General features: G+C 38.9%; 1 protein-coding gene across 2 annotated transcripts; it reads left to right on the top strand.

The window, feature by feature from the left end:
* The first annotated feature begins 9,305 nt into the window (after positions 1–9,305).
* LOC103712354 (OVARIAN TUMOR DOMAIN-containing deubiquitinating enzyme 12) lies at positions 9,306–16,176 on the top strand. 2 transcript variants are annotated; one of them, XM_088709887.2, is made up of 11 exons: positions 9,411–9,550; positions 10,302–10,477; positions 11,587–11,660; positions 12,524–12,578; positions 12,679–12,753; positions 13,149–13,222; positions 13,371–13,419; positions 14,714–14,798; positions 15,423–15,479; positions 15,666–15,744; positions 16,054–16,176. In XM_088709887.2, the coding sequence occupies exons 2-10, from the start codon at positions 10,310–10,312 to the stop codon at positions 15,710–15,712; spliced, it is 684 nt and encodes a 227-aa protein (XP_088566013.2). In that variant the 5' UTR covers positions 9,411–9,550; positions 10,302–10,309; the 3' UTR covers positions 15,713–15,744; positions 16,054–16,176. The 2 variants fall into 2 exon arrangements, with proteins under 2 accessions (XP_008797076.3, XP_088566013.2); XM_008798854.5 differs by lacking the exon at positions 16,054–16,176 and having other exon boundaries at positions 9,306–9,550; positions 15,666–15,932.
* The last annotated feature ends 463 nt before the right edge of the window (positions 16,177–16,639 follow it).

Raw genomic sequence — 16,639 nt, 5'->3', positions numbered from 1 at the left:
TGAACCGCAGATGATTGGGATCAATCCGATCCGAGCTCATCTGCGTTGGGATGCAGCGGAGAAAATCTCGGACGCGGAAGGAAAGAAGACGCTGGGTTTTGGAGAAGATCTCGGAGCTGTGAACGGTGGACACGGCTGATAGCGGGATGAGGATGACTCTGTTTGGATCTCGTGAATGCAGGGGAGTTCGGAAGGAGCTATCCGTGGGTGGTTGTCGAACGGGATCTAGCGGAAGCTGGGAGGAGATCTAGCAGAGATGAAGAGGTTGGGAACGGAATATAGCTGATGAACCTTGTATTGCGGATGCTGGGAAGAACTGGGAGTTGATCCCTTGAACTGCAGACGCGGGAGATTCGGTGGATGCTGCCGTTGGCTTTGTTTTGTTGCTGAAACAGGGGAGGATGATGCATGGGATTTGATCTTATCTCATGAGCGTTTGAAAGGATTTCGGAACTCGGTTGGTTTGGTGAGCTGGGAGCTGTGCTTGGTTTTGGGATCTCGGTTGTTGAACGGTATGAGGATGGGAGTTCGGCTGATAACAGAGGAGTTGGGATGATGGAATCGGATCCGTGATTCATGGAGAATCAGTGTGGAGCTGTTAGCTTCCAGACGCGGAGAGAGATGGAGGCTGGCTTGATCCGCAAACGGGAGGGAGAAACGTGAAGCTCGGGTTGCTAACAAATGCTGGGAGATGATCGCGGATGGGGAGTTGGGATCGATCCGGAAGAAATGGAGCAACGAGAAGATGCGTTGGGGCTTTGTATGCGGAAGGGATGTTGCTCACAGTTGAGAGTAGATTAGGGTGAATCACGGAAGAAGATGAGGATCGGTGGGTTTGTTCTTTGGAAGAGAAACGGAAGCTTGGACGTGAGAGGTTCTCGGCTGAAATGAGCGTGGATAGGCTGTTACTCTGTTCCAAAACAGGGGATAAGGATGCAAGGTTGTTCCGCTAGGAGGATTAGACGTGAAAATACGGGAGGACTGAGCTGGGAAGTGATCACGGAAAAGATGGGATGAGCTAGAGCTTTATCCCGAAGGAAGAGGATGCTGGGTTGTGGTTATGTTCCTTAGTCCCGTTTTGGGTCCGAATGAAGGCTGGAGTGTTATTTATTTTTTTTATTTTTAAATGGGGAAGGGACTTGGTTTGGAAGGAATAAGGGAGTCGGTTGTTGAGCCCAATGTTGAAAGAAATAAGGAAGTTGGGAGAGTAATGAAACGGATCTGTGAGCTAAGATATTGGGAGATCAACATGGGACAGCTGGGATCAAACTTGGAGCATTAATTACTAAGCACAGGTTCAGCTGCAGACGTGACCTGCACACATTAGACTTAATCATTAAATAATTAAATCAACTCGAATCACCTCTTATAATTATTAAAATGCAATGATGAGGGTAGCACATCTTTTATGGTTAACTTGACCAAATATGTCAATTAAAATAATGATAAGTGCTATGAATAAGATATTAATTTATGCATTATTTAGCACTTATCAATATGCACTTAAGTCAGCTTGTTACATTCTTAATAAGGTTCCAAGTAAGTCTGTAAATAAAACACCACATGAGATGTGGACTGGATGTAAGCCGATGCTCTCTCACATTAGGGTTTGGGGGTGTCCGGCGTACGTCAAATGTTTGAAAACAGATAAACTTGAACCCAAGTCTGACAAATATTTCCTTGTCGGTTATCCTAAAGAGACTAAAGGATATTATTTCTACCTTGCCGAAGAACAAAAGTTATTCGTAAGCAATAAAGCTGTTTTCTTAGAAAAAGAATTCCTTAGTTATGGAATTAAAAGCTCTAATGTTGAGCTTAGGAAAGTTTAACATGTAGAAGATCCGACACCATCCACTGAACCAATTGAGTCGGATTTGATCAGATCATATCTAGAACCCATCTTAGATGCACCATTAAGGTGATCAGGTAGAGTACTACGTCAGCCGGACAGATACTACGATTTCTTAGTCCGGGACGGAGATCCTATCGAACTTGATGAAAACGATAAGAATCCGATCACATATATGGATGCAATGCAAAGGTATGACTCTGATAAATAGCTTGGAGCCATGCAATCCAAAATGGAATCCATGAAGGTCAGTGATGTATGGACATTAGTTGACCCACCCGAAGGGATTAAACCCATAGGGTGTAAGGGGATATTCAAAAGAAAATGGGGCGCAGACAGAAAGGTAGAGACCTATAAAGCCCGTCTGGTTGCCAAAGGATATCGTCAACGTTATGGTATTGACTATGACGAGATATTTTCTTTTGTGGCAATGCTTAAGTCCATTCGGATTGTGCTTGCGATAGCAGCACATTTAGACTATGAAATCTGGCAAATGGATGTAAAAACCGCATTTCTAAATGAAGATTTAGAAGAGAAAGTATATATAATACAATCTGAAGGTTTTACATCTGTAGATGAGTCTAAAGTGTGCAAGCTTCAAAGGTCCATTTATGGATTAAAGCAAGCTTCTCGGAGTTGGAACATACGCTTTGATAAGGTAATCAAAACGTATGGCTTCATTAAAAATAAAGAAGAACCCTGCATTTATAAATGGGTCAATGGTTCAGTAATCATATTTCTAGTTTTGTATGTGGATGACATTCTTTTAATCAGGAATGGCATTCCTGCATTACAAGGAATAAAGGTTTGGCTATCATCTCAATTTGCCATCAAGGATTTGGAAGAAGTATCTTACATCCTAGGGATGAAGATCTATAGAGATAGATCTAAAAAATTGCTTGGATTATCCCAATCCATATACATTGATACTATAATGAAGAGGTTCAGTATGATTAATTCCAAGAAAGGCTATCTTTCAATGGGCCATGAAATTAACCTCTCTAAAAGGGATTGTCCGACAACCCCTCAAGAAAAAGAGAGTATAGATAGAATTCCATATGTTTCGGCAGTGGGATTTATAATGTATGCCATAACATGTACTAGACCATACGTGGCATACTCACTAAGAGTAGTGAGCAGATACCAGTCTGATCCAGGTAGCAACCACTGGAAGGTTGTGAAAACCATTCTTAAGTATTTAAGAAATACTAAAGATCAGTGGCTTGTCTATGGTGATTCTGACTTAAAACTTGAAGGATATACCGATTCAAGTTTTCAGTCAGATCAAGATGATAGCAAGAGCGTGTCGGGATATATCTTTACTCTTAAGGGTGGGGCCATCTGCTGGAAGAGTTCCAAGCAGCATACAGTGGCAGATTCTACATGTGAAGCAGAATATATCGCAGCATCTGATGCAGCCAAGGAAGCCGTATGGTTGCGCAAGTTCATCACCGAGCTGGGAATGGCACCTTCAATTGATGGTCCAGTTCCTATATTTTGTGATAACACTGGAGCCATAGCTCAGGCAAAGGAAACTAAAGCACATCAGCGAACCAAGCATATTTTGCGACGCTCTCACCTGGTTCGAGAGATTATATAACGAGGTGATATTGATCTTCAAAAGATTGATAAAAAAAAAATCTAGCTGACCTATTTACCAAAGTCCTCGGCATCAAAGAGTTCAATGAACACAAGTCAAAGATGGGTATTAGATACGGTGCCGATTGGCTTTAGGCTAAGTGGGAGTTGTTGGAAATTGTATCCAAAATATCAATCGTCAGCATGTTGATGATTGAATTTTGTAAATGAATTGACAAATTAATAAAGTATTATTTGGCATTATTCATCATTTTATCTTCAAATGAACTCTTATATGATGAAGTCCGTAGGATTTATATTATGATAAAAGAGGATTTATCTTTGAGTCCTTAAACTTGTTCGCAACCCAATGATATATTGTTACTAGGATGACAACATTATCGAGATTAGGTCGTTGTGTGACATATACGTTGGTTGTCCTCTTAACCAAGGAGTGTGGAGATACTCGTATGCCACACAAGTGAAGTGTAGGAGTACATTTCACCGAATGTGACTAATTCCAGAATGCTCTACTGTCGAGAGATGTTCTGAGTGGATATGGGTATAAGTTTGGCCCTCTGACTTGAGACCGCAATCTGTGACTAGCAAGCAACTCACTGTACTTTGGTACCGGACTACCTGAATTTCTAATTCAGTGACGGAAGGTCACTGGGTACAGTCAAGTACTTGCATAGTCAGTTGTTAGTCAGGATGAAATTAACCCCTCCAGAAAATAGGAGATAATGTCTTGTGATTAATTTAGCAAAATCTTGGCCAGGGTAATCCCAGTGAGGAGTCATGGGATATCTAAAGTTAATCACATAATGGATGTACTAATTATAAGGTTGACAGTGAGCTCTAAGTCATCCTGGCATTAGGAGTCAAAGGGATTGAATTATACAGTAATCATAGTCCAGGATTACAGAATATTTGCTTCGCATATATTCGGCCTATCCGGACGTTGGGTACCATTGCTAGATGGTCATATCGATTAGTATAGAAAGATGTTCCTATACTATCGGCTTAGTTTCGAACCTATGAGGTCACACGCATAGAAGTTTCTAGGTTGATCAAATGGCTGATTGATGATTAAGAATCATTCAAGGGTAATTTGGTCAATTCGATTGACAAATTATCCTAAGCAAAAGTTGCATTAAAATAATTATTGAATTATTGAAGGATTAATTAGCAATTCGATTGCTAATGAACTCAATTTGATTGAGTAATTGGGCTTAGGTTGAGCCAAATTGAATAGGATTCAATTTGGGCTGCATCAGGGTTTGACCTAATTGGATTGGGTTCAACCCAAGTTAATTGAGCTTGACCCAATTGATAGAACTTGACCTAATTGGATTGGGCTTGATCCAAATCAATTAGAAGACCTTATTTGATGAGGATTATGAGTCCAAATAATCAGAATTGAATAAGGAGAAGAATTCCTAAATTTTAGGAACCCATCCTTATCTTCTTGGAGAAGAATGACACCTTGATTTGTCCCTAATATTTTTCACACCTATCCTCCTTATTTTTGGCCAAAAATTAGCATGAGAAGAGAGGAGGCATGGATCTATATTTTCTATAAAAATTGTACCTTAAATCTTTCTAGAAAGATTTAGATGAATTTCCTAATTTGTAGGGATTGCATGGTGCATGAAATAGGGTGGTCTGCGCTTGAACTTTGGACGTATGAATTCCTATCTTTTAGAGATCCAAAATGCACAAAATATTTAGATATGTTTATCTTCTCTTAGCTGCCAAACCATCAAAATTTTTTGAGTATTTTATCAGCTAAATTAGTTGGCTAAATTAAGTGTGAGGCGTGGGGTGGTCTTTTGGCTATAAAAGACCCCGATGCCTTGGGTTCAAAATATACAATATTTAGAAGTTTCAAAAAATTTTGAAAAAATTTTCTGAGGGCCTCCATCCCTTCTTCTCCTTCTTCCTCATGTCCATCCTCCATATCCTTGAAGAACAATCAAAGGTTGAGTGTTTAGAAGGAGACAGCTTCAGCCATTACAACGTTCCTGCGTGAGCTAGCACTCCCGCGAAGGACGATCTACCTAGGGCTTCGCGTGTTTCTCATAGAGGTCATTCATGTGCGTGGCTGCGAAGTCAAGGATCAGATCTATAAGTTTCTTCTATCATAAAAAGTATTAATTCCACATCAATATTTTATTTTGGAGTCAGGGTCTAGATCTGATTTTCCGAAGTTTTACCCTTCTTTGGGGCTGCTCACAGAGTTATCTTCAAAATCCATTCGATGGATATTCGAAGATTAATCGGAATAGAGTGTTTACGTTTCAGATCTGATAGTTAATTATGCATGAAAGTTTTAGCATAATTGTTTAAACGATTCCGGCATAATCCTATGTGTTCTTAAGGTGCTGATTTCTAGATTTCATCTTGTAAGCATGCATGAATTAAATTGTTTGATTCGATTTTTCCGCTGCATTTTAAAACTTAAAAAGAACTACGTATGGCTTGATCCCCCTTATGAAGGGGTACGTAGGCAACCTGATCAGGTTCAGCCATGGTTTTTTTAAAAAAAAATCAGCATGCTTAATACTGAAGAACCTAGGATTCACTTTCATGGACTCCTCTTGATCTGGACACCACCCGTAGCCTGGGGCGATCCTAACACTCCTCCTGGCCAATATACTCCTGGTCGGCAAACAATTCCAAGCCACCTTCTAAATGAACAAGGCCACTCTAGGGTGAATATGTTGTTGAAAATTGTATCCTGAGAGACAATCATCAGCTTGTTGATGATTGAATTGTATATGAATTAATTAAATTAATAAAAGTTATTTGGCAATGTTTGATTACATATTTTGCATCTTCGTGAACTCAAGTAATGTAATGAAGCCAAAGTCCCCAAAGCAAAAAGGTATGAGATCTGATCTCATTAGAAATTAGGATTAGCAATTAACTAGGTTGCTGAAATTCTGTATGACTACATGTTAGACATAGAATCATGCATACTTGTTTAGGATAAATGTTTAGAGTTCTGGATCTATTTTTGTTGTAGAGACACTAGAGTGATCATACAGTTACTTGTTAGAGAACAAGGTACTGAACGTGACCAAAGAAAGTAGTCACATGGATGTCTATCCACTCATCAGTGACTACTTGTGCTGCAGTTGTATGACTGGTCCTTTTACCTGTGATGCCTCAGCTATTCACTGAGGTTGCTGTAGTTTGACGAGTACGCGGACTTGGGCCCTAGCCATTTGGATCCTTATGGTGCGGATTGGCTGCAGTAGGTTTGGAATTGGGTTGCATTTAGATGAGATCTATCAACATTGATAGATTAGGAGTGATCCTATGTGATTTATGAGACTAAGTTCGATAAATTTCTGGCCAGGTATTTTGGAGAAAGAGTTTTCCATATCTCGAACAAAAAGTCGAATAAATTAGATATATGACAGAAGATGGGGTTTGACGAGTTATCCATAACCTCCATCGTATCGGGATCCATGATAGAGGGACTGTATCATACGCTAACTGCACCTAGAGGTTCAGACATTTCATTCTGCTGGGTTGCCACCATATACTGCTAGGTGTCACTAGTGAATTGTGAGACTCGAAGGCATTCACATGGTGATCAGTGAACCCTTAGAGTAGAACTGAAATAGTTTCAGTCCATTGAAGAAGTTTCAGTGATATTAAGATGGGGATCTCAATATGTCTCACTAGCAGAAAGAATAGAACCTACGGAATCACACACATAGAGGATTTGATTAGTTAGACTATCATAATTGTGATTTGAAATCACGATTAAAGTCAATTGTCAATATGATTGGTGATTGAATTAACCCACTAAATGTTAGTGAGTTAATGGAAGAAGAATTAAGTGTAATTGATTGCAATTTGATTGCAATTGGGCTGATTTAATGAGCCAAATCAAATTGGGTTTGACCCAAATTGATTTGGGTTTATGATTGGATCAACCCTGATTAGATCAGATTATGTGCAGTTTTTAAAGTCCACATGTCATCGTAGGATGAATAAGACTTAAGTCGTATTCACACTATGCGGACTTTAAAGACCACATGGCATCGTAGGATATAAATACCATAAGTCATATGCGAACTTTAAAGTCCCCATGTCACCATAGGATGAAAATGACTTAAGTCGTGTTCACACTATGCGGACTTCAAAGTCCACTTGTCATGCAATGGTTGCATGGTGCCATGGATACATGGATTGAACACTTGGCATTAATCCAAAGATAGGGTGGTTATGTAGAGTTTATCTTTTAGTCTAGATAAGCTTTTGAAAATCCTAGACCCAATCTATAAATAGGAGGCGTGTGAGAGCCCTATTCATGCATTCTTCTCCACGTCTCCCCCTCTTCCTCTTTTCCTTCTCCACGGCAGCAAGAGGAGACCTCCTCCTCTCACGGCAGCAAGGTGAAGGATCCCCTTCTTCTTCCTCCAAGGCGTTGGAAAGAAAAGAAGAAGCAAGGGAGGAGCACTCCACACGGCAACAAGGAAGAAGGAGTTCTTCCCACGCCAAGCTCTCTTCTTCCTCCCTTCTCCACAGCAGCAAGGGGTCTTCTTCTTCCTCTTCTTCCATGGTAGCAAGGCAAGGAAGATCCACGGTGAAAGCTTCATCCCTCATCTTCCTCCATCCGAGCAAGATTGAAGAAGAAAGAGTTCTTTTTCGAAGGAGGTATATTGCAGATTTTTCTTCCAATCTTTTGATAGTCATGAGAGGTCTTTGCAAGGAGCTAGCACTACGGTAAGACCTTAACTCAGATGATTAGATCCTCGTGTGGATACCTATAGAGGCCGGACACGTGTGCAGCTTAAACGAAAACCTAGAAAAATCATCAGGCTGTGATGTTTTACACTTGCAGAAATTTTTGAAGATGGGATCTTCAAATTTATAACTTCTGATTTTTGTTTCAGTTTAATGATAATTAATCAACCTTCCTCAGATCATAATCTCCCCTCCCTTATGAGTTCAAAGGTTTTATGGATTTGGATCTAGAAAATTTTTTGAATTCTACGATTCCAAGCGCGTTCATATGATGAACGATGTCTCGTGCGAAATTCAACTGCGAATGTCGCATCGTGCGGGGCATATCTCAACATAAGGTATCAAAGGGGACAAGTCTCCATCTCCAGCGACAAGTGCTAGCAGTGGAGGAGGTCAGAAAAGGACACAATTAAGGCTCATGCATCTAATTGCGGCAAAGTTTGGCCGCATTTTCCGACAAGCACAGGGAGTTCAAGCCGTTGGCAATCGAAGGAGGAAAGAGAAGGAGAACAACGGTGGCTATGACAATCTTTCGGTGAGAAGAACTAAGAAAGCTCGATAGCTTAAATTGGAGTAAAAGCTAGGCTTATCCTAGTCTCCGACGGAGGTCGTGATAGAGGACTCCTCCACTATAGTTCACTAGGGCACTGCCCTATTCTGAATGTGAAGGGGGCGTTCGAGCCTTCATTTGAGCATTGGGTCGGGCCAATAGGGCCTGCCCAAAGTGGCTGGGCCTCACAATATTTTTATTGATATTATTTGTTTGGAAATGTATAGATGGGATCCTATGTGCCTAAGTTGACTGATATGGTCCGAGCTAGATGCTTAATCCCAATCAGGCCAAATCGGGTCAGCCCAGTTTTGGCCGAAATGGGCTAATTTTGGTCGGCCTGGTTAGGATTTGGGTTGGGCCTGAGTAGGTCGGGTCAAGCTTGAGTCCTGTATCATCTAAAATTTTCGAGCCTACACGGCCCAAAGTCTGAGCAAAATATTGGGGCTGGGCCAGGTAGAGGCTCGACCCAGCTCTCTCACTTCACGCGATCGCTCACCTCTCTCGCCTTTCCTATTTCGGCTTTGGCTTATTTTCCCCTTTTTTTTCTTTCCTTTCTTCCTCGCCCATTGTCGGAACGCACGCGGTATCCACGCAAGAAGAGGAGGGGATGGAAAGAAGGGTTCAAAGCTCTCTATGTGCCTTTGTGTGACGGATTTCGTTCTTTGACGGGATCCCTTCTTTCCCCCTCCTTTTGCGACCGTCTTGATCGCTATTTTCCGCCTATCCAGCAGCTTCCTCTTCTCCAATTCGAATCGCCTTCTTGTTTGGCTCCCTTTCGCTGATTCTTGGATGTTTTATTTTTTGGGGTAGTTTCTAATCGCTGCATTATCTCTTCATATCGATAAACCGAGAATTTTTCGAGCCGATTGATTGGACCTGAATGCTCGCGGTTTCAACGTGAATACATGATGGCGGATCCTTGAAGAATTAGATTTAGGGTTTAGGGTTCAAAGAGTATAAACTTTTTGCTTTTTCCTTTTAAGAAAAAAAGTTATACTTTAAGCTTTCGACTTGGAATTCTTTTGATATATACTGGTAAAGCGCGTTCTTTGTTTGGATCCATCTTTGTATTTTAGTGGCGAGTTTTTGTAACTTCTTGCGTGGTGTTTCAGTCGAATAAAGGTTGGATGATGGAATGGTTTTATTGAGGGCTCCAGTACTGATTGTGTTATTCGCCACTATATTACTTGTGGGAATTCTGAGCTGAATTGTTGGAATACTGCTGATGGTGATTTGCTTGGGAATCTCGCCGAGTTCTTGTAGATATAGCTTTCTAGCAGACAGCTAAATGTCAACAGTGTTTTTGGTTGTGAAGTTTTCTCATCTTTCTTCGTTTGCTTTGTGTTAGATTATGAAGTGATTTTAGTTTGAGATATGTGATCAGTGTTGCTGAAGATACCTATTAAGTTGGATTCTGAAGTACTTTTTGATAATAGGGCTTTCTCTTGAACTGTTAGCTTGATCTGTTTGAAGTAAAGTTAATCTTAAGCTCCACATTGTATGGAGGGACTGTGAAATCTATCGTTGTTACTTAAAGAAGCCTCCTATTTTCTCCAGGCTGCATCATGACGCACATAATTCAGAATGAAGGTGGCTCATCTAGCTTGACTTCAATAAGCAGCCAGGGAAATGATACAGATGATGACCGGATGATTGCAATTCTTCTTTCAGAAGAGTATGCTAGTTTAGATGGTGCAGTTGCTAGACGCCTTTCAAAAATGTCCTCTGTCCCTGTATGATATTAGCTTTTTTTTTAATTTTCTGTTTTTTTTTGCATTATGGGGAGCTTTCCTAGTGGACTAACATTTGCCTGTTGTTCTTATATCTCCTTGACGTTAAGAATACTTTATTGAAATCTTCTATAAAATTCCTACTTGGCTTTATCAGAATGCATAATAATTTTATGTGCTAAATAATTGTAAAGCTGGTATACATCTGAGCAACCTGTATTTGAGGGAAATGCTTTAAATGATGTAATTGTTCAACTGTAATGATGGTCAATCCTAGTGTTATATTAATAATTTTACTCTGACTGCTTCATTTATTATTCCAGGAAAGGACAAAGATTCATTTTATTTCTTTCTGATTTTTGTAATGATTCTGGAACATTCATCAATTTCTTTGTGCTTTTACAAGTGCTTGTGGCCCCAAAGGGTTTGAAAAACCTCGCAACATTTTTTTGAGTTTGCATAAAATTCATGCCTCAAGTAGGTTCCTTGCCAAACAACATAAAACCTGATAATTATATCACATTCTCATATTGGCAATGAAACTCATTTGAATCAGGATGTTATTTTACCATAACACTGAACAGAAATACAGGATATACTGTCTATCAGAATTTATTTGTTTCATTGTTACTCATAGTGGCAAGTGTTCTTGATTCTTACACCTAGTTGAGGCTGTCTTTCATCAATGTCATTTGAAAACCTATTTGATTTTATCAATGCCGTACTGGTACCGGATCCCATACTGATGCCACACTATCATAGTGTCGGTACGGTACGGTATGTAGTATACTTGGCTTGGTACCGATACGGGTACTGCACCGGTATGGTATGCCCGGTACCGTCTGGTACGGTATGGTACAACATACCATGGATTTCACTAATGTGCATGAGTGAGATCATAATTCAATAATGTAATGGAAGAGTTGTATTATTCAATTTTCTGCCCATTTTCTAAATCTTTCATCCTCTTTTTCAATAAATAGGGTGGGAATGCCACTACCCAGATTCAAATGCCCTCTTCCATTTTCTGTTTTTTTGTTCATTGATGTACATTAGAATCTTGAGGAAATGAAGCTCATTCTAATACTCCCCACGGTACTGTATATCTGCAGCATGTCCCCCGAATAAATACATTCATTCCGGAACTGAGCAATGCCAGTCTAGATCACCAGCGTCTTCTCCAGAGGTAACTTTCCTCCAATGCAACTGATTAGTGGGATATGTAATGTATTCCTTCTAAGTGATGACTATAATGTACAATTAATTCAAGTTCCTTTTATATCAAAATTTTCGTTTTCGAAAACCTGGTAGAAGACTGTTGCATGTTACTTTTTTTGGATTATGCTGCATTTCTGTTTGACAAAATCTTAGACTTTCGACTTGCTTTCAATGTTCTGCCGGCTACCACATTCTGATGTTTCTACTTCTGTTTTCCATTCCAGGGGCTTCCTTACTTTGCATGCATAATATATTAATGCTACTTCATTTGTTTTATTTGTGGTTTAACAGTTGTCTATTAAAGTCATAAAATGAGTATGTGGAAGTCGGTGGAAGCAGTTATAAGACTGCTTATACCCTCATAAGATTCGTAGTAGAACGAGCTTATTCTTGATCAAGAGGTTTCTGAATTGCCCACTGGCTCTTATGAACACATTCCTCCTCTTTCCCAAAATTGCTACATTTTGGGTTATTGTAGTAGTCCACATGCTTTTTTTCTGAAACCTCTTTGTCCCATATATTACTAAGACATGTAAAATTCAAGGGAAAAAGAAGTTCCAACTTTGTTCTCCATCTTAATGTATAAATCCATCATACAGTAATAGCATTTTTCTTCTTTTCTTCAGAAGGCAAGATCAAATCCATATTTACATCTCATAGGCTCTGATGTTTAGGAATATTTTGAAATCATATTAAATGCTTAACATGATGCTACTAGCTTTAATACTTCATGATAGAATCAAAGTGTAATTCTACCAAAATTTTCTATCGATCTTTTTTTCCCTTTTTATTTTTCATATGAAGTGACTGTCTTATATCATTTTCTGCTAGGCTAAATGCTTATGGCTTATATGAAGTGAAAGTTTCTGGGGATGGCAATTGTCAGGTCTGTATATCGCTTTGCTGCTTACACTGTTGGCATATGACATACTTTGAAAACCATGAAGTTGAAGCTTTTGATGGTAATTGATTTCTCCATCTTGCAGTTCCGTGCACTCTCAGACCAGATGTACAGATCACCAGAGCATCACAAACATGTTCGAAAAGAGATAGTAAAGCAGGTATTCCTAAGTTTTTCCACTGCTGTTTTCTTTATACTGACCTTATATTATAACTCTTCTTTTGTTTCTACCACATTAAATCATTTATTTTTTGCCAAAGCAAAAAGTTGATGTGCACTAAATGCATGTTGATATAGATCAAAATGCTCCTACCCTTTGATTTTAGATTGATACATGGGAGGCTGTTTGGTCATTGGGTTAATCAAAATGCTCCTACCCTTTGATTTTAGATTGATACATGGGAGGCTGTTTGGTCATTGGGTTAACGTAGATTTCTTGTGAGGATCTGCATTTGTTTTTTTTTGTTAGTAAAGCAATGGAGACATTTTTCTGCTATTTAGGGCCTCAAAAAATAGAGTATGAATTTTCTTATGTTATAAATGTTTCTTTGTCAGCTCAAAGAATGTCATTCTTTATATGAAGGTTACATTCCCATGAAATACAAGCACTACTGCAAGAAAATGGCCAAGTAGGATGCTTTTCCCAAGCTCAGCTTTTGATTTTTTCCTTGATTGTTTTGCTGAAACAAATACATCTGTTCCTTTGTTCGGTATCTAGTGTTTTATGTTCTCCAACTGGCAATGATGTTTCTACTATTAATTTGACACATTCCTCAGATCTGGTGAATGGGGAGACCATGTTACACTACAAGCAGCTGCTGATAAGGTCTGGTATTTTCTGCTTCACTTTTAAACAATGTTATTGCTTCTACAGAGGCTTGCAGGCTCTTTCTATAACTAAAAATGATCCTAAAACTCTATCTGTCATGTAGCCTATTTTTATCTTGTTTTAGTGGACGGTTATTCTGTGAGTATTGTTGTTGAGCACAACGCCACAACCTAAGCCACATAGTTTCAAATGTTCTGTGCTTTTTGTGATAATGCCACCTTCAGTAGGTCATATTATTTAGGGCTTAATTATCTAATGAACTCCTCATGAGATGGAACCACTAGTGGACTTATTGCTGTTGGAATGAAAATTACTTTTGGGCTAGTTTTTTATTTTTTTTAAGTATATCAAGGATTCTCCTTGCATTCTGCAGGATAGGACTTCTGTTGATGTCTTACTCTTGACTTGACCATCGGATTAGTTTACCACATTTTCATCAGCACGTGCATATTGCCAGACATCCATTTTACCAGACATCTTTTTCATGTGGATGAGTATCATGTTAGGCTCAGTATTGTCGATATTGTGAAAAATAGACAAATAGGATGATATGGTGGTAGTATTAGTTTTATTAGAAAACATCATGCAAGCAATTGCTGTATCAAGAAAAGCTATTATAAATTCCTGCAGGCTAAATTAAAGGGAAAGCAAAAAGCAAAAGGCATTACCAGTAACTGTAGGCAAAGCAAAAGCACACAATCAAATCCTATTGCTTTCTCTTGCAATTTAAACTGAATTTCTTAGAATACACGAACATGCATGTGCAGCATGTCTAAGCATGTGCAACATCAGATACATATTGGGTCCTGGTTCGAACAATGTAGTTTTTCTCTTGTATGATATGAAGGTTTGGATTATGTTATATGTTATACAAGAATGTCGAGGATTTCAAGTAAAAAATAGTGTATTGGTAATGTTTCAATCAAACTTCGCCGTCTCGATACCATACCCTGTACCGGTGTCATGCTAGCAGAGTGCCGGTATGATACGATATGAAATTTTTTTGGTATACCGAGTGTCGGTACGCCATCCGTATCGGGTACCGGTATGGTACGCTCCGTACTGCCCGGTTCGAATCGGTGTGGCATACCATGGTTTCAGTACTGAAGCCATCCTTCAAGCCTTGCCCCCCCTCCTGCAGCATAGTAATTCTAATGCTTACATTTGGCTTGATATTGCAGGACTTTTGAGTTGCTACGTGTTTTCAGTAATCCTGTTCCAATTGCTACTTCTAGAATTTGCATTCTAACATAACATCAATAAATGTCTAATGTTGCTTGTTTATATGCAGTTTGCGGCAAAGATACGTCTTCTAACTTCGTTTAGAGATACCTGTTTTGTTGAGGTTGTTCCACAATATCAAACTCCTCAAAGAGGTAATTTTATCTACCTAGCAATGACTAACCAACCATATACTGTAAGAGTTAAATAGATTAAAAGATACCAAAATCCAAAACCAGTTTGCGAATAATGTTGGACATTTCTCTAAATGATATCAAATCTTCTGATACTTCTAACTTATGGCATTCTAAATTGGAACTAAACCTGGATAATTAAATTAACCATTCATGGCACGTTTCATATGGTGAAATATCCCGGAGTCTCAAATGAAATGATGCCACTATTCATCTGAAACTTGATCTGAGTTCATAGAGATATATGTCTGAATGACAACTGGACCCTGCCAGCACTTAAGCAGTGCTCACAAGGCAATTCGTACGAACCACAAGAGAATACTGGATAAGCTCTCAAGAAACTCAAGGAATTATCTGCTTTAGATTGTGATCCTCATTAATATACAGATATGGTAAACTTATTGGGACAAGCCCAGTTTGGGTCCTCAGTGACTGATCATTGTTAGGGAAGGAGTCAATTTACCATGATATTAGGGAAAAAAACATATAGCTTGATAAAGAAAAATACTGCAATTCTTGATTAGTTTGTAAGTTGTAGCTCAAACTCTTACTACTCTCAAAGCATCACTTCTTTATCTGATGCAGAGCTGTGGCTGAGTTTCTGGTCCGGAGTACACTACAATTCAATTTATAAGCTTCAAGGTCAGCTCTTACCAATATTATTGTAAAATGTTCTGTACTTCAATTGTTTTAGGATATTTAGGATGCTGGCTAGACTTGTTTAAGGGCATAGGTTAGACTTCGCTTATGAAAACTTATTTCCCTTCCCCTGACATATTTTGCTCCTTTCTGGATTTACGAGTTGATGGTTGCTTGTCTTTTTTGCAGATCTTCCAGTTCGGTGCAAGCCTAGAAAGAAACACTGGTTATTTTAGAGGGTCACGTAGAGCTTCAAAGAGTTATGGAGGTCACTTCTCTTCTGCATACTTATGTGTTGATTTTGAGTTATTATGTGTTGATTTTGTGTTTTTATCGGTTCTATTTTTGTTCTTCATTTTAATTGTTCTGTATTACTTATCATAATAGATATTGACTCTGTCAATGACATTCTTTGTATTCTTTAATTCTTTTGGTTAATTTGCTGCTTTTCAGTTAGTTCTTTTGTATTCTTTTGTATTCTATTTCATATATTGACATATGGGACTGTATGGATCTAAGCTGGTTCTATTATACTCAGCTTAAAAGCCCTGACCAATTTGGTTATTGTCTTTTCCAGGGCTTTAAGGTGCCAAAAAAAAAACCATAAATACATACACTTCCGTAGACTAATCTTAAACCAGAACCTGTCGTGCATTTATTGAATGAGTTATATAGCCTGCTAGTGGGGTGAGTTTGGTGCTGTCTTGTGTTATCTATGCATTCTTGTAATTTATTTAGATGTTGAATTTCATGTAGTGGATGGTGCGATAAATCTTAACTTTCATTAATTAAGTGTAATTTTTTTTTTGGTACAACGGCGGCTCACACTAGATGGATGTGAATATACGGCCAACAAGATCAAAAAATATAAGACTATATAAGGGCACGGACACTGACTCGTGGTTCGTCCAAATAAAACTTTCAGAATGATGAGCTGCATGAGAAGCAACCCAATCTATAGCACCGTTAGCCTATATATATAAACCTATGTGTTTTCTGTGAGTAGCAATGCAAGAGGGCAGGGAGGATTTTTTTTTTCCATTTATTTATTTATTTTAATAAGTCCTCAGCTGTTAGAAACTGCTATGAACCGTGATGGCCAGCCATAACCAGGTTAAGATGGTCCACCGGTATAACCATGAAAAAAATTCTTTCATGTTGTA

Source organism: Phoenix dactylifera, chromosome 13, assembly GCF_051530095.1.
Source record: "Phoenix dactylifera cultivar Ajwa chromosome 13, Ajwa_hap1_PhDact_Kaust_v1.1, whole genome shotgun sequence".
NCBI classification, from domain to species: domain Eukaryota; kingdom Viridiplantae; phylum Streptophyta; class Magnoliopsida; order Arecales; family Arecaceae; genus Phoenix; species Phoenix dactylifera.
This window is presented reverse-complemented; position numbering and strand designations above follow the sequence as displayed.

What these genes read in the sequence shown, in the direction of transcription:
- LOC103712354 (XM_088709887.2), top strand. Translation starts at nt 10,310, where the DNA reads ATGACGCACATAATTCAGAATGAAGGTGGCTCATCTAGCTTGACTTCA. An exon ending in GAAAAGAGATAGTAAAGCAG is followed by an intron (nt 12,754 to 13,148) that starts GTATTCCTAAGT and finishes TTTCTTTGTCAG; the next exon opens with CTCAAAGAATGTCATTCTTT. An exon ending in TTCAATTTATAAGCTTCAAG is followed by an intron (nt 15,480 to 15,665) that starts GTCAGCTCTTAC and finishes TCTTTTTTGCAG; the next exon opens with ATCTTCCAGTTCGGTGCAAG.